This window comes from Centruroides sculpturatus, unplaced genomic scaffold (genome assembly GCF_000671375.1).
Source record: "Centruroides sculpturatus isolate CEXI.00-Female unplaced genomic scaffold, Cexi_2.0 scaffold1305, whole genome shotgun sequence".
NCBI classification, from domain to species: domain Eukaryota; kingdom Metazoa; phylum Arthropoda; class Arachnida; order Scorpiones; family Buthidae; genus Centruroides; species Centruroides sculpturatus.
This window is the reverse complement of record NW_019385518.1, coordinates 132180-160119: the sequence shown is the minus strand read 5'-3', so window position 1 is coordinate 160119 and position 27940 is coordinate 132180. Positions and strand designations below refer to the sequence as shown.

General features: G+C 29.1%; 1 protein-coding gene across 2 annotated transcripts; it reads right to left on the bottom strand.

Moving 5' to 3' along the window:
• On the bottom strand, window positions 1-27723 carry LOC111639732 (alpha- and gamma-adaptin-binding protein p34-like). Of its 2 annotated transcripts, none has more exons than XM_023385674.1 (9): window positions 27445-27723; window positions 23151-23338; window positions 22965-23058; window positions 22791-22877; window positions 21738-21824; window positions 15040-15105; window positions 9621-9719; window positions 243-292; window positions 1-153 (listed from the first exon to the last, which is right to left on the bottom strand). In XM_023385674.1, exons 1-9 carry the CDS (start codon window positions 27503-27505, stop codon window positions 76-78), a joined length of 810 nt encoding a protein of 269 aa, XP_023241442.1. In that variant the 5' UTR covers window positions 27506-27723; the 3' UTR covers window positions 1-75. The 2 variants fall into 2 exon arrangements, with proteins under 2 accessions (XP_023241442.1, XP_023241441.1); XM_023385673.1 differs by having other exon boundaries at window positions 15040-15108; window positions 27445-27721.
• Between the last annotated feature and the right edge of the window lie 217 nt (window positions 27724-27940).

Below are 27940 nucleotides of genomic sequence, written 5' to 3'. Positions count from 1 at the left end.
CATGAAAAATTAATTAATTGTGACCATTTTTTATTATACACATATGCAATTTTACAGAATATATTATATTTAAAATTATATATCGTCATCACTGCTTAGTCCTTCAATCTCTTCGTTGTCCTTCCCAAGAGCTTTCCAAAATGCTATTGCTACCTATATTTTTAATTGATAAAAGCATATTTGCCTATTAATAATCAAATAAATCATAAGTTGTTAACATTGCAATTGTACAGTACACTTACCTTTTCAGCATATCTTTTCCTCTCATCTCCAGTCAAACTAGATGCTTTTTCTATTAAGAATATATTAAATCATCAAAAAAGTTAGAATTAAAATTTAAACAAAAACTCATTTATTATTTTTTAAAACGTTGCATTAATAATCTGTTTCTTAACAATACATTACTTTACAAATATCTACGTATATTTGGTTTTTAGATTAGAATTCATATTCTTAAAAAAACTATAATATAAAATTGTTATTATTCAGATTTTTCAGTATTTACTTTAAGTGTTTTATACATTTTTATATACAGGAACTATTCTTAAGGTTTATTTGGTTATGGCAGTATGACACAGCACCTCTCAGGAAAACTTTCTATAGGAAATTGGCCCCTATTTAGGTGTTAGAAACATGAAGAAAACTATGACCAGTTCATTGTTAAGCATAAACCCACGACCAACTACTAGCATTCCGTGGTTTTATCTGGTTGGCCACTAGTGTTCCTTTTTTTTCACTTAATCACTTTTGATATATGATTTTTATTATTTTAGATTAACACTGCAAGAAATTTACAATAATAATTGATTGACATTATGCTATTTGCAAAAAAGGTTGACAACCAAACAAAAGTCATTTAATAGAAACCAAAGTATGAGGTCTGTTCAAAAAATATGCAGACTGTTTGAATTGCACAGCTCCAGTTGATTCCAGGGGAATCTGCTAGGTTTGTACAGATCGTCTGGTGATAAAGATATCTGTAATTGGGAAATGGCTTTATTTGTTGATTAGCTACCCAGTTTTTAATGAAATGTGATTTTTTCGTTTGTCGGATTTCAGAATGAATGACCTGATGGAGCAACAACTTGCTGTGAAATTTTGTGTTAAACTTGGAAAATCTGCAACTGAAACATTTGCTATGCTCAACATGACTTATGTTGCTATGAAGCATACGGCATGTTTCAAGTTCAATCCAATGTCAAGGTGATGCTGACAGTTTTCTTTGATGCTAAGGGTGTTGTTCACCACGAGTATCTCCCCCAACGCCCCACAGTGAACCAGACTTACTACATTAAAGTTCTGAAATGTCTGAGGGATGCCATTCGTCGCAAAAGGCCAGAAATGTGGCGGAGTGGTGACTGGTTTCTCTATCACGACTATGCTCCAGCCCATTCAGCCCTCAAAACTCGTGAGTTTTTGGCCAAACACTCAATCACGGTTCTTCCCCACCCACCCTTACTCACCTGGCCTTGCTCCTTGTGACTTTTTCTTGTTCCCCAAACTCAAAAGACCCTTGAAAGGAAGAAGATTTGAGACAATTCTCAAGATTAAGGCAAATGCAATGAAGGTGCTGAAGGACATTACAAAAGAAGCATACCAGGACTGTTTCAATAAGTGAAAACACCGTTGGGTGCATTGGGAAGGAGAGTACTTTGAAGGGGACCCAGACATGTAACTTCTACATAAAGTACATTTTGTTTTATGACATCAGTCTGCATATTTTTTGAACAGACCACGTACCAAAGTTTTATTTTAAAGTGCAAATGTAATATAATGGTGATGCCAAAAATGTTGAAAGTCACCTGATATGACTAACAATTTTCAAATTCAAACATGTCTACGAATGGTATCACTATATGTATAATAATTATTTTTTAAAATACCTAAAATTTTATATATCCCACAATTTTATGCCAATTTCAACAGTGAACAAATTGATGTTTCATGATATGCAGAGATGACACCAAGGTATTTTGCACCCTAGGCAAGGTTTACAAGTGCGTCCCTTATTTCACAAGCTATATGTACAGGTAACCCCCGTATAACACGGTAGTTACGTTCCAAAAAATTGCCGTTGTTATGCGAATCAAAGAACTAGTACGAAAAGGAGGGTTAGGTTCCAAAAATTAAAAAACATGCTACTATATTTTCATAATTAAGATAAATATCTTTATTAAAATTTTCTTAAGTGATACATATTAATATAAATTAAACAATGTTTTCTTTGTCATCACTAAAAGCACTATTAACCGAGAGCGTTTTATTTTTGGCAAGTTATCGTTATCCTCTGAGCATTTTTCTGCATTATTTTCAGATTCATGCTTTACCTTTTGCAAAAGGTATGTAATTTTAAATTGCTTGCTTCTAGTTAAAAGATCTTTATAAATTTCCTTATATGGTGCTAAGCACTTATGGAATAAGGGAAAAACATCTGGCAACACCAGAAGCAGAAGCATTGAGATATGGCAAAATTGAAACAATTTTCGCAAAGGACTATGTCTTTGGAGAAGAGAAAATTTACACATTGAAGTACTAATAGTTCACGAAAATAATAATTTTTGTGAACTATTAGTACTTAAGTGTGTAAAAATTTATTACATTTCATATTGTACGAGGGTTTTACCCATTTCTCGAACCGTGTCAGAGCGGATCCATGTTATAAAAGTACCATGTTATACGGGGGATGGTACCAATTCTCGAACCGTGTTAGAGTGAATCCGTGCTATAGAAGTGCCGTGCTATACGGGGGTTACCTGTATATTTAAAATTTCATTTTAAAAAAACTTTGTATAATATATGAAAATCAAATTTTAATTTTTCTTGCCTTCAATTTTGCAAATTTTTCTACCAGTTAAAGGAACTGGTAGAAAAATTTGTATTAATCTAGTGTAGAAGCTAGCTTGTGTTTGATTGATATTGTTACCAAATCAGTTAACCTGTTTTGGGACACCATTGAGCACAAGTATGTTTTAACTTTGAGAAACTACATTCTCCACTTTTGTTACTGAAACTGGAAGTGTCAGAGAATTCTTAGTGCAACAAAAACATCGGGTATGCAGTTGACAAGCTTTTGCTTTACTATAAAAAATAGTACTTCTTTTGATGGCATGGATTTTGGAAGTCTTTGAGCTATTGCTTGAAGTTCATTGTGGCAGTCCTTGGCATCAATATCTTTAGTAGCATTATGAGTCAAAACATTTTCAAGATTTTTGCAATTGTTTAGTATATCAGTAGTTGTTTTTTCAGTTATGTTATATATATCATAAAGAAATTCAAATAGAACATTATGCTGCTGTAGTTTTTCAAACCTCTCTTGGATATGACTATACAGTCAATTGAAGTCACAATAGAAAAATTCTATTTTGAATTTCTGCTGAGGATTTTGCAAAGCCTCATCTTGACATTCATATTCATACTGTTGACTTTGTTTTATTTTTCTGTTTCTTTGTATTTCAAAATTTGGTTGAATCTCCAGTTCTTTTGCAATTTCAACAGAATCTGTCAAAATTTTTTCAAAACCCTTATCAGTTCTACATTCTAGAAAGTATTCTTTGGTTACTTATAGTTGCTTCATAGCCGAATTTAAATCATCCACTTTTCTCTATTATTTTACTTGAAATATTTACCTCAAAAGATGTTGTACCACACGGCAAGGGATACATTGAACTAACAAATTCCTTGTTTTGTCGCATTTAAATACTTTTTAAATACCAACAACATATATATTATCCTGTTTTTTGTGCCAACCACCTGCGGCACAGGTGCATAGTCCGCAGGATTAAAATATTGCTAGAACCAAACTTAAATTTACAAATAGAATCAGCAAGGACTTTTGCTTCATGTTGGGTAGTACTTTCAGTTGAATTATTTAATCTTGGGTCATCAAAAATTTGCACGAGTGCATCATATATAATGATAAGACAGTACCTTAGTGGTTTTAAAGTGTCAATACCTGTCCCATCTTGTCATTCAAGAGTTTAATAGTCAAGTCTGAGATACAAGTAGAAAGAATTTGCCAACAATGAGTAGATACAGAGAAAATTATAAATCTGTTGAATGAAAGTAAAGAAGCTGGTTGCATCTAAACAACACCTGGAAGCATCATTGACCACTAAATTTAAAGAGTAGGAACTACAAGGAATAAAGAAGGCCCAAGGATTTATATCTAAAATTCTCTTTTGAACACCATTTCTTTGCTCTTCATTCCATTATCATATCTTTGACCACAGAGATTCTCAATCAGTCATTCCAGTTGCCTTAAATTTTCAATTAAAGTTTCTGTCATGAATGAACCTGTAGTTTCCTCTAGAAGAACAAATCATAAAAAAATGCACTCTTACTATTACCTCAGATCTGAACATCTCACTATCTGATGGAATGATAATATCAACAAAATTACAATATGGCTAATGTCTGGAGTGCAATCCAAGATGACTGAATATTTTGCCAATTTTACAAGTGATAAGATGTCATCTTTTATAGCTTTTGACAAGATTTGTGTAAGTTCATTTTGAATAGCTTTTCCTAATAGGTCACTCTTTCTTGGCTGTTGGCTCTATGTACATGTTCTTTCATACAGGATCAAAAAGAGTTACATATTCAACAAACTTCAAAAAATTACTGCTACTGGCAGTAAAGAACTTTTCATTAGTATTGTGAGATGCAAGATTTTGTGCGCCAAGTACTTTAACTAAAGCAATCAAACGTTCCAATATTTGATTCCAGTATTGTTGTTCTTTGATTGTTTGCTGACTGAAATTATCAAGAGTTGTTTCTGTGATTAATTGCAATTCAAGTTCTTTCCAAGTTTGATAGTTTTCTAAATGAGCAGTACTCCTCTCATGTCAAGAAAGGATTACTCCAATATTTTTGTAGAGTTGATGTAGTTTTTTCACAGAATAGTTCACAGCAAAAACAAAAAACTTCCATCTTTTCATACTGAATATATTAACCATTGACTGTACACTACTTCATTGTTCGTAGCATCCTCTTGTAGTGTAAAGAGAAAAATATTTTTTTGTGAATCTTTGGGATACCAAAGATTAACAAAAAATATGACACAATCTGTTGTAGTCCAGTTTGTACTAAGATTTGTCAAAAATTATCATTAAGATAAGACCAATCCACAGGATCACTGTAATTTAATACAGGAATAGTAGTATCTTCTGATTTGTCTTTGATATCTTCATAAGAGTTTATTTATAAAAGTATAAAGTCACAAATGTATTATTAATTAATTTATAATTAATTTGTTAAAAATTTTTAAAACATTTTTTAATAATTGATTATCCAAAATAAAATGAACTCACCTGATTCAATTGCTCAATACTTGGAACAACTTATGGAGATATTGAAACATGTTACACCTTACACGTTTGTCTTTCGTAAATTCACTAGAATATTTGTATGTGGTTCAACCCACCTTAAGCTGTCTCCTCTACTCTAATCTGAATCATATATACTTTGTCAGAAAGATCCCTTAATGGCTTCTCAGTCCAGTTTTCTTTCTTTGTCCTTTATTTACAAACATTTACACAAAAACATCGTGTCCAGTTGCACCTCGTTTTGGTTGGTCAGTATGACTCCCTTTTACGTGATTCCTCTGATCACATATCAGACTGGCCAATCCAAGGGAAGATCAGTAGCCTTCAGATTTGCTCACTTCCAGAACTCTGACTCAGGTCTTCATCTGTTATGAATAGACTATGTCTCCTCCAGTAAAACTGACTCAGTCAAGCAGATGGATAAATCTCTGTTTCTATCAAAGACTCTAAGCCTTCTTCACAATTCTGAACAATTATTTTTAAAAGATATTTGAAACAACATAAGATATTTTTTATTTATGTTGTTCCAGGTGCCTACTAACCTAACTTTGGGCTGGCCATGTTGCCACATGCCAGATGACATTGTCCCCTTTTTTCCACATTGTTTGGAAAATGCCCACTAAATCCCCACAAAAACTGAAATGGTTCTAATTGACACTAAATAGCAGCAAGTTCAAATCATTTAGCCCACCAGTGGCTGAGTGGATAAAACCACTGAACACTGATAGTTGGTTGTAGGTTCACGCCTTGCCAATGAGCTAGTCACATGGAGTTTTTGGGTTTTTTCATATTTGTAACACCTAAATAGGGACCACTTTCCATTAGAAAGTCTTCCTGGAAGGCATTGCCCACTTATTGCATTGCCTTAAACAAAATCAAATCATTTAGGTATGAAACAAAAAAGAACCAAAAGTTAAAATAGTAAATATTGTGAAGGATAAGGAAAAAGAATCAATACTTAAATCATATATCACAATTTTGTTATTTTCGTAAAGTATGAATAAAGCATATCTTGGAGTTTTGCACCCTTTCATTGTTTGCACCTTAGGCGGTTGCCTAGTTCACCTATATGGTAGTGCCAACCCAGATGATATGTACACTCTGTACTGTTAAAATGTAGATGTAAACATCCTTTTAAAAAAATTAAAGTGACATGCTTTATATGTGCAAGATTCAACATGTGCTCAGGTACAAGAAAAAAATTTATGTATATAATCTGATAAAACATTTTAGGTTCAAAATTTCCTTATTTGTTATCAAATTTACTTTTGTATTTTATTTAAGCATTAAATATTTATATTCTGACTGTATCTCCCTAGAGTTTTCTCTGGCTCCCCAAAAATTGATTTTTGGCTTTTGGTGTGATTGAGAAACATTGGCCTAGAAACCCTAGATTAAAATTTATTCCATTAAGGTTGGCCATACTTCCATATGTACTGTACCTAATATCACTTTCTCACTCCTATCTTTCTGCATCCCCTCCATTAAAAATCATAATCACACAGCTTTTACATTGGTAATGATTATACAATGATGTACACTCTTCAAAAATGAAATTGCAACTATGACAAAGGAATGTATGAAACCACATGCACATTGCAAGACCAATAGAGGTGACAGAGATATGCAACAGATACCTGTTTATTCAGTAATGAATATGACCTCCATGAGTAGTTACACAGGTCACTCCATGAACACTTACAGAAAGGCATACTATCAATGAGGAGATTAATGGTTGTTGAGGTATCCCTGTCAAACTGCATCCATTGTGGTGCACAAGTCATCTGTGGTATGTGGTGTTGGACAAGATGTCTCAGGTATTTGATGGGAGAGAGATCCAGCCAGGGAAGGATGTGAATTCCGTTCAGATTAGTGAGTTTGTCATGCAACATGTGGTCAAGCATTGTCTTTATGGAACATTGTGTCAGATGTGGCCTGCACCAGTGGCCAAATCACAGGCCTCACAATTTGTGTGACGTACTAGTCCTCTGTCAGAGTACTGAAAATGTACATTGGGGCTGTCTGCTAATCAAACATGTTTGTCCTCAAACCATGATGCCTGGAGTGACAGCAAAAAAGCTGGCACATAGCTTTCCTTGGGATACCACATCTGTCCACAGACAGAAGTGGAATTCATCTGTAAACAATACCCAATGCCATTCAGTGGTCTAGTTATGATAATGACACCATGCCAGGTGTGTCATTAATTGTAACCTGCAACAAGCAATGGGGGTGGCAGTTAACGGTACCTCCATTGCTGGTTGCTATGCTATGTTGCAAATGGTTTGAGTTGACATATATACACCTGTTGAAGGCAACAGGTGGCTTTGGATGTCATGAGCTAAGGCAAATGGGTCCCGACAGGCCATTTGGTGAATCTGCCAGTCTGTGTGCTCTGTCACATGCTGGGGGTGATCCACTCTCTTTAGTGTGTTCACAGATGCTCCTGTATCTGTCATGTCACACATCCCAGATGGTACTCATGTTATGCCCAAGTGTGACAACTGTGCACATCGAAAAACCAAGGATGTGCAGCTCCAGGATACAGTCTCATTCCCCAGCTGTTAACTGGTGGTATTCAGCTCACCATTGTCTCTGAGGCATTTTCTATGCTTCTTCAGAAATTTGGCTGCCACAAACCATTGCTGATAGCATTTACAACCCAAGTCAGCTGCTGGTCTTTGTAGCCTGAAACTATATAATATATGACCCGATGCATATGCAAACTTAATCATTTGCATTCTCTGTCACCTCTACAGGTCCTTCAGTTTGCACATGGCTATGTGCATTCCTTCATGATGTTGCGATTTAACTTTTGAGGAGTGTATATTTTCCCTGATGCATTCATTTTAAACCTAAGCTCCAGAAAATTGATCCTGTAAAAAAAAGCAATTATCAATGACAAAATAGTATGCAACATTATTTTTATCTGTGGCTTAATCTCACAGCAAAATTTATTTCAGTAAAATAGAGTATTTCATTGGATGCTGACTTTTCAATTAAGATGTTCTGTATGGAGCTGGAGAAACATTTTGAATGAGCCACAGATTATTCATGGAGTTTATAAAATGTAGGAATTGATAAATGTATTTAAATGTGTTTGTGTAATATTTGGTGATGATAAATGAATAGCTTTTTAGCCATTCATTTATCATCATCAAATATTACAGTAGAGTTTTCTCTAAATAATTTTTACTTAATAAATGAAAAAAAAAAGTCATTTTTATAATGACAGCTTTATTAATGCTCTAGAACAGTATTAAGAAATTAAATAGAAAAGAATTTCTAGCTTAGATTTCAATTAAAGAAAAAATTCAATAATAATATAATAAAGCATTAACTATATGGCTACAATAAATGCTGATTTCGCTTTAACTTATCAAATTTTTCCTCTCTGAAATAAAGGAAGAGGATATTTATTTATTTTGCCTTTAAGCTCTTATTTGTTACTTTGAAAGGAGTTTTCAAATATAAAGAATAAATTAGTGAAATTTGTGGGCAAAATATTTACTATGTATTTTATATATAAGATAACTTAATAGAATAGCAAATATTTCACCACCTTTATTAAGAGATAAATGAAATGATAAAGTAATTGTAATTATTCTCAAATTTTGTTGCGACCATTTATAAGTTTAATAAGATTAGTTGACAATTAATTCATTGCATTTGACATTTTAACATAAGGATTTTTCTGGCCTTGATTTTGGATTTACCATGATGTCCATACTCTACAGTTGCATACTGATCTTTTCATATTGAACTATGCAATTTTGTTTTTATAGAGAAATAAAATGACAAAGGCAATGAGAAAACATATAGATGCTCACTGGCTATTGTTGGATACGCAAGTAAGAAATTCCAGATGACACACAGAAGGGGGAGTATATGAATTTTTGCAACAAAGCAGCAGTGACAATTTGAATTTAACCCTTAAGACAAACAAAAGAAAATTAGCACAATATGTTATTGTCACAGTGACATTTACTGGTTTATTTAATATATGAATAAATATTATAATAAACTATAATTTGTTTTAATTTCAGACAATTCACTATATTAAAAATGATACATTTTCAGATTTGGATTCAAAAGTACTAATACAGATTGTATCACTCCCAAGAAGAGGTAGCACCCACTTTGGGAATCACTGTGTTAGACCATCAAAAAATATAATAATAATAATTTTTTAAACTTTACATAATAAAAATGGCATTACATATTTTAGACAATAGAAAGCTTTTTGTTCTCATTTACACTTTAGATTTTAAATTGGATAACAATTAAATCTCCTACCTTTCATTTCATTGAACTTTTGGAAGAGACTTTCAAATGACGAAGGATCTTCATTAGAAAGCGACTCTAGAAAGGATTCGTCGTCATTCACTAATGTATCTATTGAATATATTACCATTATAAGAGCAATCATTCACAATCTTTTGATAATTATAATAGTTAAATAAGAAATTTTTGCTAGGATATTAGTGAAATTAAAATTTAAAGCAACTGTAAACAAAATTGAAAACTTTAAATTCTAATTGGCAAAATATATTAATTATAAATTACGCTAATCTAAAATTTGTTTACAATTTTATTCAATTATTTATGTTTATAAATCTAAGTTATTCCTTTTAAACATATTCTGACTTAATTTTGATTTGATATTTCTATTTAAATAATTGTCATGCTTGGAAAATAAAGGTTTAAAATTCACAGAATGAAAACAAACCAAATAGAAAAATGTATAATAAAATTTTACTGTTTACTAATTTTCTACAGAGAATGAATATTAATTCTTTTCAAAGACTTAAAGTTTTAATTTTATTATTATTTAAATGCGTAGATTGATGCTAAATGTCTGAATTATTAATGGAACAATTTGTGATGAACAGAAACATATCAATACATATAAATTTCTAAAATATTCTATAATAATGTAATTTTGTAAACACGTTAATTGGCAGATGGCAAGAATAAAATTGCTAATAAGTTAATAAAAAAATTCATTCAGTGTAATATCTATTCTATTCATTCCAGCAGCAACTTGTGGTAAGCACTGCAGAACCGCAGTGCCTCCACAGAAAAATAAAATCACAAAATAATCTCTAAATTTATACAATTACTATGTAATAAAACTCATTACACATGATTAATTTTTTTTTAATCAAAACCAACACTAACTGAAACAGTATACAAAATAACAATTTTATATTAGGGTATTGCCACATGCATTCCTATAACAGCACTGTTAAACAGTGCAGTGCCATATCCCAATGCCATCACCACTAAGAACAGTTCCACTTATTTGGCTGCTGTATCTCATGATATGACAAAATACTTGAATAACTTCTGAACAGTGCATGGCAGGAATTAGTTACTAGGTCAGAGTATTGCATGGCCTGTAAATGTCAATATGAAAGAAAAATTTTGAATCTTGAATTAATTTAAAATAATATAAAAACTATCCCTACCCTCAAAAATTAAGCTTTTTTTACCATTTTAAATTATTATTAAAATCTTTTTATATTTTTAATTAAAAATATAAAAATTAAAATTTTTTAAAAATCTTTTTATATTTTTAATTAAAAATATAAAAATTAAAATTTTTTAAAAATCTTTTTATATTTTTAATTAAAAATATAAAAATTAAAATTTTTTAAAAATCTTTTTATATTTTTAATTAAAATACAAGTATCATTACAGATGGTGCCAAACCTACAGTTTTAAATGTTGCTGGGAAAGTTAAGCAGCTTGTTACTGGATTTTTTCAGTTGTTTTAGACAAATTGCTTCATGTAACTTAACATTTTATGGTATATAAGCATGTTAGTTAATTGTTTGGTTCTTCAAGAATAAATTTGTAATGAACAATCCCCTTCATGTCAAAAAAATGTCACCAACAATAGTGGACATTTTAGTCTGACATTTTTTTACTAGATTCATTTCTATCTAATCAATTGATTTTGTCTTTTGATTTCACATTATCAAAGCTGTACACCAAAGTTTCATCACCAGTAATGACATTCTTAATCATATGGCAATAAAATATTTTCAACAAGCTCTACATATTTTTACTGGTCTGAAAGTAAACAAGGAACAAGAACAAGCTCTGCAGTGTGCATGGCATGGCATCACACCATGTTCCTTCATCGGCTGTTATATAATCTCTTAAACAGTTAATCTTCCGTCTATATCAATGAGTGAATTTTTTCAATGTTTTCATTGTTTCTTGCAGTCTGAGATTGTCCCCATACTGATCATTGATTATAGTGATTCATCCAGTTTAGAACTGTTTATGCTACTTGTTTCCCAAAAGTTATCATAATTTTTATACATTTTTCCATTAGGTTTTCCTTCAATTTTATACACATTCTCTGTTCCCCTAAACATTCCACGACAAATTTTGAAAACATTTTGCTACTTAACAGTTGTTACTTTCATAAAAAAAAATTTTACAATTACTGCTTATGCACTCATATCACGTGAATGCATTAAACTGATCATGTGTAAATATCAAAAAATTTATTTTTTGATATTTTTTGTTTTATATGTCCATTTATGGAACTTTTGAACATATCTTGTATACTGTACTTGTAAATTTCTTTCATACAATTAGAATTGTCACTAGCAGAATCTTATTGACAAATAATAAGTTTATTAAATAAGAAATTAGTTAATAATAAAGATCAGTTAATTAGGAACATAATTTCTTTTTATTTAGAAAATAATAGAAAGCTGGCAAGGGGTCTTGCACGACTTTCTCAGCACTCAAACAGCAGGTTAGTGGACCAGGAAGGAAGTATGTTAATTTTCAGTTTAATTATTATTTAAATTTTATATCATAATATAAGCTTAAATGCGTAATTTTGTTGAATTTTGAAAAATAGAGAAATTTGTTTAAAAAATTATGTTGCATCAATTCAAAATTAATTTTAATAAAATCTCAATGTCAATTATTATAAAAAGGTAAAAACCTTATTTTTTTGGGTAGTGATGAGTTTTTTAAAAAAATTTTAAGTCTGACTCTTCTCAAGATATGACACATTCCCTTTTCTATCTTCCATCCTTTGTTATTAAATTTTCATGTTTAAAGGTCATCAATATCCCATATATAAAAATAACCCTACCAAGTTTCAAAATTTTTGCCATCATTCAAAAAACAAATCATTTGGATACAATATGCTTCATCCAGTCAAGATAGATGCTGCACCACACAATTTTGTATATGGTTTTTTACATTTTTGAATTTATGGAGTATCAAAACATCAAAAAATGCAAAAAACTGGGAGAGGATCAAAATTTGACTGATCACAATACTTTCTCTAAGTTATATTCTGTAACAACCAGGAAAATAAAACATCCAGTAGATGTAATTAATAAAAATATCAAAATAAACTGATTATTTACAGTACAGTCTCAATGTTTTGTCTATTTACTTCATAAGTGTCCCTCGCTTATGATACTTCTGTAACATGGGCATCTTTCTGTTTGTACATATCGTTTGTCTTATCATAAGGAACTTTGTCGGTTCTCTCATTGTAAGTACAATGGGTGTTGTAAATATGTTATGTTTGCGTGCCAATCAGTTAGGGCGTTTCTGTAATTTTTTACTACTGTTCCACAACTGTATATAAATTTTTAATTTTGTTTTAAATAAAAGCGATACAGGTGCCCTTTAGACTTCCGTTTCATCCCCTTTCCTATCCTTCTTTGTAATTTCACCTTCAGCCTTTTCCTCTAAATCAGCGCTGTCCAACTTATCATAGTCCGTGGGCCATATTTTCTTTATCAAACATTTCGGGGGCCAAGAAGGTTGATAAACCACACGACATTTGCATAGTGCTACGGTTCAGTAAGCACTAATTGGTCAGCGAGTCCGATGTTGACGCTATAAAAAGGCGACAGTTCGACACACCGGATATACGTCACTCTCGTCTAAGTTCGACTTGGGAATTTTTTTGTTCAATAATAAATGTGAATTCTTCTTCCTGGAAAAAATAAGACATTCCCTGAAAATAAGACCTAGCACATTTTTCAGAGCAAAAATTAATATAAGACACTCTTATTTTCGGGGAAACACGGTAGTAAAATAATTTTAATATTAATAATAATAATTTAGTAACAAATTTATTCATAGTAAAATGTACTCGAGGGCCATAAAAATTATTTGGCGGGCCGTATACGGCCCGCGGGCCGCCAGTTGGACAGCGCTGCTCTAAATCATCTTTCTTCTTCATTTTCACCCCAGGCGATACCTTTGAGTAGCCCTGGGACCGTATTCTGATCAATGTCTCTGATCTCTTGTCGTTTGGATTAGCTGATTGGCTAATCCAAACGATTAGCCAATCAGCGACCGGCTTGTGAGAGACGAGAGACTAGAGACAGTGACCAGAATATGGCCCCTGGTTTCATCCCCTATCTGCTAAAAGTAAAAGTACATATAAAACTATTTGTGGCTTTGTTAACAAATATTATACTATTATGTCATATACTAATTGTATGATATAATTAATTGTAATTAAACTTTAACTATTATTTAATGGCCAAAATATACCAATGAACAAAATTTTATTACAATAGTCTGTTTCTGCCAAAGTAATTTATTTTAAATCAGTAAGATTTAATTTCACACAATGTCTGTTTTAGATCACAATTATTAAATTGTTGATAATTATTCTCTCATAAATAGTGTGTCTAAAAGCTATGCTTGTGAATGTAAAGTATACATCAAAGATTTGTGTTAATTTCAATAATAATTACAGTAGCCTTAATTATATTATGCCACATTATATTTCTCATTTGGATACAATATGCTTGATTTTTAGTCTTCCAAATATAAAAGTTAATAATTAATAATTCTTAAAAAAATCTTGTTAAATTTCTACTGGCATCCAATCATTGACCTCGAAACTACCATTGTGTGAAATGGTAGATTCAAAGTTACAAAAAAGCAATTCAGGTGGATAAATACATCAATTATATCACACCATCTGATAAATCACTTATTTAGTCTGTCTCCTGACATGCTTGATATAATAGGGGGGTATTTCTGAATACAATTTAGGGTGATATAACAACAAAATAATCCATATAATCACTTGCAAAACTGATATTATTATTATGTAAACATATTTCCATATTACTGTATATGTGATGCATTTAATTGTTATTAAAAACTTTAAGTACAGTAGAACTTCTCCAATCTAAACTAACTGGGGCCTAAACCTGTTTGCATTAATGGAGTGTTTCAGATTACCTGATATTTTTTCCCACGATATATTTTTTTAAGTTAATGTGTTGTTCTTCAATATACTGTAGTTGGATGAGCATTTTGTATTATTTACATCAGGATGAATGACACTAGTCATTGTTTTGAGAAGTGGCAAACTTGATTTAAGTACATGGTTGAGTTTTCAGCCTCTTTCCTTGAGTAAATGTATGACCCATATAGATGAGACAGAATACTAGCCTTTGTTTTCTATTGATAACAAACTTTTAATTTATTTTGAGTGTTTGTACACACTGCATATTCTGGGCATGTAAGGTAAGTGCAACAGCCATGTAGTTTGTTCAGAGAAAGAGAGAAATACAAATTTTCTTAGGGAGGTTCAGATTAGTGAGGTCCTACTGTATTTCTAATCAATTTTAAAATATTGAAATCATCATTATGCTAAATATCAAATTCACCTTAACTATCAAATTAGAAAAAATATTACCAAAGTACTCAATGCTTGTTAATTTCTTATCATTCTTGTTATGCGAAGAAAATCTTTGGTTGCTTTCTTCTAAAAAAAATTCAATGAATAAATTTCAATGAACATTTTTAGACAAATAATAATTATATTAAACGTTTTAGACATAATTAATTATACAGTATATTAATTAAATGTTATTTATAAATAATTTTACGATATGTTTTGGCTGGTGCAGTGTTCAATTCACAGCAAGCTCTCCAAGCTGCAGAGATGGTGTACACAGGAGCTGTAACTTCAGGAGAAGAGACAAGAAGCACAATCACAAGTGAGGCACATTCTCTACATAGTGTTAATCACAGCAAATACCTCCCTTGTGATTGTGTTTTCCTCCTCCCAAAGTTAAGGTGCCTGTGTACATCCTTTCTATAACTTGAAGAGCTTGCTATGAGTTGAACACTAATCAGGAAGGCATCTTTTAAATTAAGAATTTATAAAAGACAAGTTTTTTCTTTTTTTAAAATTATACTCTCTTGAATTATGTTAGATTTCTGTTATAAATCACATTTTTAAAGATTATATGTACTCAAATATTTTAATTCTTGACGATAAATAATTTAGATCAGGGGTTGGCAACCTTTCAGTGGTGTTGCGTAGAACCTAAGTGTTATTCCTGGTGCAGACATGATTTTACCAATATTTTGTTATATATATATATATATATAAAATCTGGTATTCTGTTATATATGGACCAGTTCAAAAATGTATAAATTTTAAGTCAAATTGTTAATTGAATTATGTTCTTACATGTGAGGTGCATGCACAACATGTAGATGGCAACATAGTGTTTAAATGCATGCACTATTATTATAATATATTATTTATTTATTAATTAGTATTAATATAAATATACAAGTAAAAGATTGATTTTTAATGTAGCATGGCCTACACTGAACTATGGTTTCCATTTAAATGTGTAATTAATAATTACAATATAAATTTTACTACATTTCTATTCAATCAGTGTCACTGAAAACTGTCCCATGTGCCATAGGTTGCCAACCCCCAATTTAGATTATTAAAAGCAAAAATTAAAACGTGTAAAAATTTTTTATATACCATATTTGTTGGCTTATAAGACTTTTTTCCTTATTAATACCCTAAAATATGCATTTCAGAAGCCAAAAGTTGCAATGCAACAAGTGATATAACCTCCTTGCTCTATTACCTATATATTATTATTAGATTTAAGTTAATAATACAATATACCAATATGCAAAGTAACATAATAAAATTTTAGACCATTCTACTGAAATGATGACTTGTCAATGGAGAAAACAAGTTTCATACAAGCTGATAAAACAAAGCACAACCTTTGTAAAATTCTGCCTAAATGGCCAAATTACGGTGCATCTTCCATGTTGCAGCATTCTATAAGCCATCATTTTTGGTTTAATTTACTTTGTATTGCCAAACTGTGTATAATTTGTATGAATTAGTATATATAAGAATTAACATTTTTTTTAAAATACATTTCTTCAAATTTTAATTCATATAGATAATGATGTAAAAGTAATATTAGAATATCATACAGTAAAATATTTTTTTAAACAGAATTTTTGTTTAATACTGTTAAGATACTTTAAGGTGGCTTTTCTCTTTCAGATTTAAAAACTGCAATTTCAATTGAGTGGCTAGCCATTTTATGAATATATACAGTAAACAAAAGATACTAAAGTATAAAGCATAAGTAGTGTGATCATAATTTATCCTGCAAGTCTCATTCCTAAATCATAAATAAAAGATTTATACAAATTAAGATTAATTAGCCATAGATTATAAAATTCCAGATGATACAATTCTGTGATTTATAATTAATCATCAACATAATAATTTATTTGAAATTGGAACTGCTTTAAAGATGGTTCTTTAATCAAATTATAGTAATCATGGATATAATATTTGCATATAAGTTAAGATGAGCTGAAATGAATGACTTCTCCTTAATATTATGTTAACTAAAAAATAAGTTACTGAAAGTTATCTGTAAAAAATCAAATTGCAGTTTTTTACTGCATCTGTATAAGTAATAAATCTAAAGAATGTCGATAAGTTAGTCAATACTTAAGTCTGAATGTTTACTGTGTGAACATATTTTAATTTTTATGAATAAAATGATGATTTTAAATAATGATTCAATCTTAAAATGCAAATTTTGATGATAGATAAATTTTACAATACATATGAAACAAAATCATTGCTTTAAACATGATTATACTATAATTTATAAGTAAAAAATTTATCATTTTAATGTGACCAAAGTTCTAATCAAGAACTTGTTAGCCATATCCAAATTCTGAATGTCAATTTCCTTAAATAGAAAGTCTTTTATATTTGTTTTGCATATAACCATTTAAGGAAAGGAAGTGTTGAGTCAGCAACTAACATAATCTGAATGGAACAAAGAATTATTATGGCTTCTGGAGAAATATTCACCTATGGTAGACCACCACAATTTTTTTTCACCTAATGATGAACCTATGTGTACTCAGACCACCAAGTGATGAAAATAACACAAATTTGAACAAAAACTTCTTATAAAAATAAAAAGCAATGATTAAAGAAATTTATAGATTTATATAATACAAATTATTTTATTACTTTAAAAATGAAAAGAAATGCAAAATAAATGAGACCTTAATGTAAAAACTTTTAGATTATCTTTTCAAAATTGCAAAAGAAAATTGCTAATTACAAGAGATTTTAAGATTGCACTCAAACAGATTATGATTGTCATTCCTAAGTAAATGATAAACAAAAATAATACTAACATGCAACATACCACTGAGATATACAGCATTCCAGCAGCATATCACTAATTTAACTAAATATGTAATCTAGGATTACATATTTGTTGGCTGCACTTCCAGCTGTCTTAGAAGTACAACAAAATAGCATAACTCAAGAAAGGATATTATTTTTTTTGCTCTCTCACATTCTGTGTGCAATGGAAAATAATTTTTTATGACAGAACTACAATTATTAAATCTGTCAGTGATCCTAGCATAATGAAGTATACAGAGATTTAATTTTATACAATGTTTATAGATTCCATTGAGCTGCCTCAATCAAGGCACAGGCCTTGATTGAGGCAGACAGTAGACATTATGCAATGCTTGGAAATAATTGCATAAATAGTTCACAATATTCTTAGACAATAGAACAGCAAAATGAAAATTACAGCACTCATCCACTGACTGGTTTTGATTACATCTTTTGTAATCAAAATACAAATATGATACAATGTGATGAATACAGATATCAGTTTAAGGTAAAACATTTGTATTCATCATTATATAATTTTCATATTTTATTAATAATTCTTTCTGTTAGTCATATTATTATTCAGTTTAAATTATGTGTATGAACATAGCTGGGTCAGTCAAGTATTTGCTAAACATCCCAAAATGTGACTGTTCAATTCTATAAATCTTAAGATAAAAACTTAATGACAGCTAACCAAAAGTAAAAATAATGTTAGTTTGATGTAATTTTTACTGCTGGATCTGCATTCTAGTCTAGCCATTTAGTTATACCCATTTCTACATTATCCATTTAGTTCTACAAGAAAATTCATAAATATTTTTATGATATGATGAAATGTTAACTAGATAAAGATTAATATTTATATCATCATCTCATTACATATTTACGTTAATAATATATTTTTTAATTTTTGACATCATGGTCTTGTTTGTAATTCATAAGATTTTGAAATATAAATAACTTTTAAATAATTACATGATTAAATGTATGTTGTTTTATTTCAGTATAAATAAATAAATTTAGTTTGTTATTTTTAAACATGGTGGCAAACTGCCAGAGAGTGGACTACCCCAACGTAACAAAAACCCAAATAAGAACGAAAAACAACAAAAATATAATTAAAAATTTTTTTATCTGAATTTTTCATCTATAAAATAAATATATATATTTAGTGTTAATGATAGTATATATATATACACACTATTTTTAACTATTTTTTATTTTTTTTAACTATCATGAGTTACGAAATATATTTAGTTTCCCATGTATGTGTTATGGACAAAGTGATTAATACAGGCATTACGAATAATGACCAACAAAACTGGGCATTGTAATAAATTTCAATAATTTATCAAATTGACCATTCATTATGAATACTGCTACTAGATGATAGCAGTATTCATTTGGGCAAAGTGATGATAATACTTTGAGGAGTTATCATCCAATATACGCTAGGCAATCAGCAAATCACATCTGAGTTGTACATGCATATTACGTTTAGTACCAGATCTGGTGGCAGTTGCGACTGTTTGTGCTCCCAACAGACTCCTCCCAGGGGGGAGCCGCCAGCAGGCTACCAATTGTTTAGTCACTAGTTATTGATTCACTGTAGTTGTTGAACTCACGTATCAATAACTAGTGACGTTAAACAATCAGCGGCCTGCCGGCGGCTCTCCTCTGGGAGGAATCTGTTAAGAGCACAAACAGTCATGACCACTGCCATGACTGTGTACATAATTAAATAGTAAAATTTTACCTAATATAGTTAATAGTATTAAGTTTTAAAAGATTACATATTCTTTTTAAAATACTTTGAAATAATTCACAAAAAATAAATATTTCTAAATGAAATAAGTGGAGTTTTTAAATCAAATTAAAATGTTGCACAAGATTAACTATTGGTTAAAATTCAGTACTAAATGCAATACGCACATGCAACTCAGATTGCCAGTTGGCTAACATATGTCAGATGATCACTCCTCAACATAATATCATCACTTTGCTTGACTAGGTGATAGCAGTATTCATAATGACCGGTCAATTTGATAAATTAATCAATATTTATCACACTGCGCATCCTTTTTGGTCATTATTAATAATGACCAGACATTATGAATAATGTCCAATTAATCACTTAGTCAATAGTGCATATGTTATGGACAAAGATAATTCTATTGCTTTATCAATTGACAAAAATATAATGCAGCATTTTAAAGATTATGTTAACCGGAATATTTTAAATGAATAAAATAATGTAAATCAAGACTTCATTTGGAATTTGCCAATAAACTGAACACATTAAAATTAACATTAATTCACAAATTAAATTTCATTTTGCGTTTAATGAAAATTTTATAAAGAAATGACAATGTTTATGTGGCTTATATTGATTGGAAAAAATCTCAAATTTCAAATTCGTTCAGACACATTTATTAAATACAATATACATAAATTAGATTTAAAACAAATTTTGAGACATTAATGATTAAACACCAAATTATTTAAAATGGAAACTAATATCACAATATTGGTCAGTCTGAAGAATTCATATAAGAATCTCAAAATCGTCTTTCTTGGTGTCAAATTCTAAAATATCAAAAAATAAAATTGCAGATATAAAATCCATGAATGATCAATAATATATTACTTTTATGTACTCACAAATAATTAATAGTTTACATAAAATAATAATAAACTATAAAAAAACATAGCATGTACAATGAAATAAAATATATATTCCACAGTACACTGAATCTTTACTTCTCATATAGATTAATTTTTTCCTTTTATGATGCTCTTCTTTACTGAAAGTTATAATTTATTCTAATTTCTAAATTAATTTCTTGCAACTTAATGTACAAATTTGAAAATCAACATCTTAGTTTGTGTTTTACTGTTTTGTGTATCTAATAACAATAAAAAAGGCCCACAAGAATGAACAAGTTAATAAGAAAAAAAGGCCATATGGTATGAAAAACTGTATGGACAATACATCAGAAAAATTGAAGGAAAGGTGGATAACACTAGGACTTGGCAGTAGCTAAGAAAGTACAAGGGACAATAATAATAACACAAAAATAGGTAGTCCATACAGGTATAGCAAAAGCAAACACCAACGAAACATTCAAAAATAGAAAATGCCAATTATGCCAAGAATCGTGAGATAACAGACCACATAGTCAACAGCTGCAATAGCATAGGACAGACTAACTACAAACAGAGAAATAACAAAATCACAACAATGATTCATTGGAATACAGCAAAAAATACAAACTACCTTCATCAAAAACTAGTGGTACCATAATGATGACGACATTGTTGAAAATGAATATGTCAAGATTTTATAGGATTTTGGAATGCACAAGGAGAGTTTGTTAAAACATAACATACCAGATGTACTATGATTGAAGCAGGTTTGGTTGATTGATCTGTTCTAGCAAAAAGCAGAATTTTAAAAAAAAGTATGTAAACATCTTAAGATACAAGGATTTGACACACAACTGAACAATACTGGAAAAACTATCAGCATTTAATCCTATAGTAGCTTGCTACAAAGAAGACTACTGATATTTTTGGAACTACATAGAGTCCAAATTGTTCTGTATTGTTCCAAAAGACTTAATCATCTGAATATCTTGGATTAAATTACCATCTATCACTGCAAATATCTTACAAAAATACCTTGAAATATCCCAGATTCAAAAAAATGAAATCAAATGGATTGATTTAATGTTCTTCAAATATTATCTGGGGGACAATAAAAACCTACTATAATATTATTTCAAAAATGTGATTTTGAATTATTTTTTCTTTAAATTAAAATATACATTCAATTTTAATATATATTTTCTCAATTTTTCTATAAAAAATTGTTACCTCTACATTAAAATATTTACCTTTCATTTCTAAGTTTGGCCACACGTGGGCTTGAAGAGCTTCTAGTATTCTTCTATATCCAGTTTTGTTTAAAAATTCATCTGTATCTGTAACAAAAATGATTTAAATTAATAAAATATTATACTAAAACTAAAGTTTTCTTAAATATACTGAATTTTCATTTTATGAATTCTCATAAATTTTGCACAAAAGATTTTTAAAAAAATTAATATTTCTTTTTTCATGTACAATTTTTCTATGGAGAAAAAATATTTAGCCATTAAACTATATATAACAAAATAAACTACTAACCTCTCTTACATTTATAGTTTAATTGTTTGTCAATTTTTACAATGTTGTTAGAGCTGATTATGTAAAATTAAAATAATTTATCACAAAATATTTATATTTTTATAATGCCACTCTAACTTTTTGGATTTTAATACTGTTAAAATGTTTTTACTTATTTATTACAAAAATTTTAAAAAGGCAATGCCCATTAGCCTCCCCATAAACAACAGAATTAGCCCAAAACAAAAAACGAATAAAATTTTGAATATTGAAACATTATAATTAAAAGGTAAACATTTTAAATATACAGCAAATTTTTTGCATAAATTTTGAAATTAAAAGACAAATACTTCTATCAGAAATATTAAATAATTTTTAATAAAAACACACATTAATGAATGTTCAATTTTAAGTCTACTGAATGAATGCAGCACCTTTTATAAAGATTTGATGTATTTGTAAGAATTTATAACAAATTCTTACAATTCTAGAAAATAAGGGAAAATTGTTAGAGATATTTAATTTATTAAAGGACGAGGACCATATAGAATACAGTACTAAATTTTTATCCTTTACAATTTACTGTATTGTTGATAAATACCCATGCCAATATTTAAATCTAAAATAAGTGTTGTAAACTTAATTAATTAAGCAAACTATTAATTAATTTAATTTATTTACATAACAAAAAGATTATCATACATTTAATTATCTGAAAATATTTGAGAATTTATTTTTATTAGTGCAAAAATTTCAAAGCACTTCATTACAAAAATTCTTACCGTCATCGTCATGTTTTTCTGGATGTAATTCAACCAATTCAAATTTATTCTTCACACACCATGGTATATATTTATTATACAATTTATCTGCATATTAAAATTAATACATAATTATATGGTAAAACAAGATATATTTTAATGAAGATGATAAAAAAATTAATATTTAAAATTTACCATAATTACATGAATCGCAAACTAATATCTGTACATCTGCTTCAAAACTTTCTACTATCGGAAACCATGATAACACATCGTCAAAACTAGATTCCTAAATTAAAATAAAGTTTTATTTCTTATTATTTAGTATTTATCTGAAATATTTTTATTTATTATTATTATTATTATTATAGTATTTGGTACCTGTGATGTATCAAAATGAATAATAACAGCTTCTACCGAATCAGAAAAATCTGGAGAAATATCTTTTGAAGATGCAGCAAAACAAAATAAATCTGTTTTGTAATACTTTGTTTCTAGATGCCAAGGATATGATTTAATGTGTTGAAAATGAGATTCTGGTTCAGGCAAATTCTTTGTCTCCAATAAATCTGAAAAAAAAGTATGTATGTATATAATACACTATATTAAAAATTAATAATGAACATTTGACATTTCTCTGAAACTTTTGAATTCTGTTAATTCATGTGTAAAATGATTATCAAATAAATGTTGAAATAAGCTGAATAATGTAGGAAATAAGTTAAAATCATTAAATATCTCTATTTTAAAATGTTGAACAATAAATGTATGGAAAACTCGAAATCATTAATGCCAAATGATTGCTGGATTATATCAGGTTACATTAATGCTATTACAGTAAACTCTCGAAAACGCGGCCTAATGTGGACCGAAGGTGGCCGAGTTTTTGAAAATGCCGGGTTATCGGGAATGGGGTTAAAAAAATAAGTATGAGTGTTTCCTCAGAAAATAATGTACTGTACTTGTATGTATTGTTTACTTGAGAATACAACAGAGAATAAACTGACCAAATACCCTTAAACAAAGGAAAAGTACGTCTTCTATGAAGGCATAGAGCCTTTAAATACATGAAAATGAAAATTAATGAATACACTGTGTATAGTAATTTACCTGATAAGACAGACCTGAAAAAATACTTTATGAGGCATAAAGCTGTCTTTATCATGAAAATTAATTAACTAAGGATTTTTTTTGTCCTGCCAGGGTGTGGCCGAGTTATCCAGAGTGCCGGGTTATCGAGTGCCACGTTTTCGAGGCTCTATAATTATTAATAATAATAATAATAAGTTAAGTAATTTGGCTTAGAGGTAGGCATTAGGTACCATCTCTTGTTAAATTTAATAATTAATCTAGAAGGTTCTGGAAGAAAATAATTGACCCGAAGCGGGACTCAAACCTGTAATTTCCACTTGCCATTTAGACACATTGCCAGTTACGCTACCTAGACTTCCATCCAATTTTCATTTTCAGAACTATTAATTTAGATTTCATCATACCAGTTACTCATAGTACCAACTGGAGAATGCCTTCAGTGCCCACAGCCTTAAATATTAACTTAATTATAATTATTAAATTTATCAAGAGATGGCACCCAACTCCAACCTCTAAGCCAAATTATTTAACATTTAATTATTAATAGTAGCATTACTATAGCATGAAATAATCTGGCAATCCTTTGGCACTAATTTTAAAGATCAGATTATTAATGTTCATTGAAAATCATTTTACTCATGAATTAACGCCTGCAACTGTGAATCATGTTGACTAATATCAATTGCTTCTACTAAAAAATGAAATCTACTACATTACATTTTATTCTACAATGTTTGAAAATGTGTGCACTTTAAATCTTAAAATGTAAATTATGTGCAGTTTTTTTTTTAAATTAAAGATTAAAGCAAAACAAATATAACTTTTATATAACGTAATAAATAAATTTTAAATAAATCTGATATTAAATAAATAATCATGTCCAAAATGTAAATACCATTGTACAAAATGTGTGTGTCCATCCAAATAAGCAAATCTGTATCTAGTTAAATAAAATGTATTCAATTATCAGGGCGATTAATCAACATTCAACATATCACTTAATAAAAAAAATCAATCAATTAGAAATACAAAAATTTGAAGGAAAAAAAAATGTTAAAAATAGTTTATTCAAGAAATTTAATTACTCATCATTTTAAAAAAAAATGAGTATTTTCAATTATAGTTTTCTAGTCCTTAATAGTTTTCTCATGAATTCAATCATGAGAAAACTATTAAGGACTAGTAATAAATAATAAAGGGTTATTTAATTATTCCTGGTACTAAAATATAGGTCAACCTAATGTCCTTTTAATTATACTTATTTTTCAACAAAGTTTGTGCAATAAAAATTTTGGAGAAACTATAAAAAGATTACAATTGTAATAAAAATGTATAACTGTACATTTTTATTACAATCAGTCTTTAATCATCAGTCTACATTTTTTGTGAATATTTCACAAAAATGTAGACTGATGATTAAAGACTGCATTTAGATTCAAAATTAAGAAAATCAATACAGAATGTGCTAATTTTTCTTCATATTTGACTGCAATTTGTGTATTAACATATAAATTTTTGTAATATTGCTTAATTTAATTTTATCAAAAAGAAATTGATAATTTTATTGAATAAAATTATTACGGAAATTGATGATAACAAACAGACTCCACCTTGCAAGATTTTCTAATTTAGGAAACAATATTACTACTAATTAAATTAAACTTCACTTAACACTAATATATTTTAGACAAAGTGATTTTCTTAACAATCTTTTAATCATAAAAAACGTTTAAAAGAAAAAAGTTGTAGAGAATTTCATTTGTCAAAAATATTTTAATGTTCTTTAAAGACTACTTTATTTTCAATATATCAATATACAGTGGTACCTCAGGTTACGAACGCCCCAGCATACGAAATTTTCAGGATACGACATGAAATTCGAACATATTTTTGCTCCACGATACGAACAAAAACTCACCATACGACGTTACATTAGTTCGTATTTTTCATATGTTTTTCTTACTACAGTTATTTTTTTTAATGTATTACTTGGCTTTAATTTGAGTATGTTTTTCGCGTTGGAACGAATTATTTGGTTTTACATGTAATCGTATGGGAAAAGATGATCCACCTTACGATATTTTCATGATACGATCTCAGTTTCGGAACGGATTAATTTCGTATCCTGAGGTACCACTGTATATGAATTAAAGGAGTAAGTAAACTTTTAATACTTACTGAATTAACATTAAAAATTTTAAATATTTGATTCCTATATCATAGATGAGAAACCAAATTGTTATTTTAGTTAATAGTCAATGATGTATCCAAGAAGAGGGAATGAAAAATTGTGTATCCAAGAAGAGTCAAAAAATACTGTTTTTAAAACATTTATGACAGCAAATATGATTTAGTGGACATCTTCAAAACAATTGGCATGACACATTAATAAAAGATACTGTACTTATTAATTATTCGAATATTTTTAATTTTTGAGTTAATTCCCTTTGAGTACTTCTAGATCCATTACTGTTAAAACTAGATTAAATCAAATATGGTAATAGCTAAATTCTTGTCTTTTATTACCATCAATAAAGTATATGGAAATTAATTGACCACATAATGTCACAACAAGTTAATTGTCAAAGCAGACTTACAAAACTTTAAGTATAAGAAGAATAAGAACTAGAAATTTGAACTGATATTGAAAATGTTTCAAGAACTAAATAAATCTTCCTTTAATCTAATACTTTTCAAAAACAATTATTTGAATTAACCATACAACATGACAATTATATGATGGAAGATGAGAATGACAAGAAGGATTACCTAATTGTTCTTGGATACTTACAAATACATAGAAAACTTTGTCTTTTAAATCCAACAATTTTCTAAGTAGTTATAACTTAGTAAAAATATATAAAACTTGACAATTTTAAAATAAAAAAAATCTGCTATATAATTTATTGAAAAACACAAAATACACCTATTTAATATAAGAGATTGAATATGTCATTAAACAAATTGCTTAAATTAAAATGACGATTGAAAAAACTTGATATTTAACACGAACGATCATATTTAGATTAGATTATAAATTTTATTATAATGCTTGATTAAATCATAAAATAAGCTCATTTGTTTTTAATGCTTATAACACTAATAAACAAAAAAAAAAACACAAGATATTTTCCAAATCTGTCACCATAAATTTGTTCTCATCGGTGGAAATTTCATATGGCGAAAAATAGCTTGGAAGTTACAACTCAAATTACATAAATCAGAAATGTAAGGAGCAAGTTTAAAGAAATAAGGAGGATCTGGAACACTTTATGCATATGTTTTTACCTTTTCTCATTGGTTATTTGATATAGAAAATTGTCATTTAAAAAATTCAAATGACGATTTACTCTATTACTTCCATTTATGTGTTGTAAACTTCTTTCAGAATCGCCTATTTATCTTTTAATTAATTAAAAAATATCTTCAATATTCCAAAAATTACGTAACCACTTGCTACGAAATCAACTCGACAAATTTCTCTAAAATTTTGGTTTCGCTACATCTCTTCTTTTTTAAATTAAATCATATTTAATTAATGTTGCCTGATAACTTAATATTTTGGTAATTGATTTATACTTACTTTTAATAATTTCTTCAGGTTGAGTGGAAGAACAACTCACAACAAGCACGCCTGAAGCCATGACAATTTAAATGTATCGGCAGCAAAAACTTTATAATTGTCAACACTTACGTATAGATCGTTTCGGTAAAGTTTAGAACATTGTTTCGCCGATAAAATAAATTTTAAGACTTTTACTCAGAATTTCATTCTTTTAATAAAACTAATCTATTAGCTGCTACTATCGACAATTTTCGCCAACATAACCAGACTCCCTCTAGCGGACAAAATATTTTCAGATTATTTTTCGTTTAATATTTGTAAGAAGAAATTTATTCCTCTTTATTTCAATTATTATTACCCAAAATAATAATAATAATAAAACGTTTTATCTCGAACGTATTTTCGTATCGCTTAAATTCATAATTCACGAACAAAAATCGATTATTGGCCAATTAGCGTTTACTTAAATGGTTTAAAGTGATGCAGAAAATACTTACTGGATAAAATTTTCCTT

Bases quoted from the DNA above. Each gene is read 5' to 3' on its own strand.
- LOC111639732 (XM_023385673.1), bottom strand. From the start codon at position 27,505: ATGGCTTCAGGCGTGCTTGTTGTGAGTTGTTCTTCCACTCAACCTGAA. The intron at 21,825-22,790 runs GTAAGAATTTTT...TTTTTGTTACAG, and splicing joins AGAAAAACATGACGATGACG to ATACAGATGAATTTTTAAAC. The intron at 15,109-21,737 runs GTAAATATTTTA...AATTTTTTTTAG, and splicing joins GCCAAACTTAGAAATGAAAG to AAGAAAGCAACCAAAGATTT.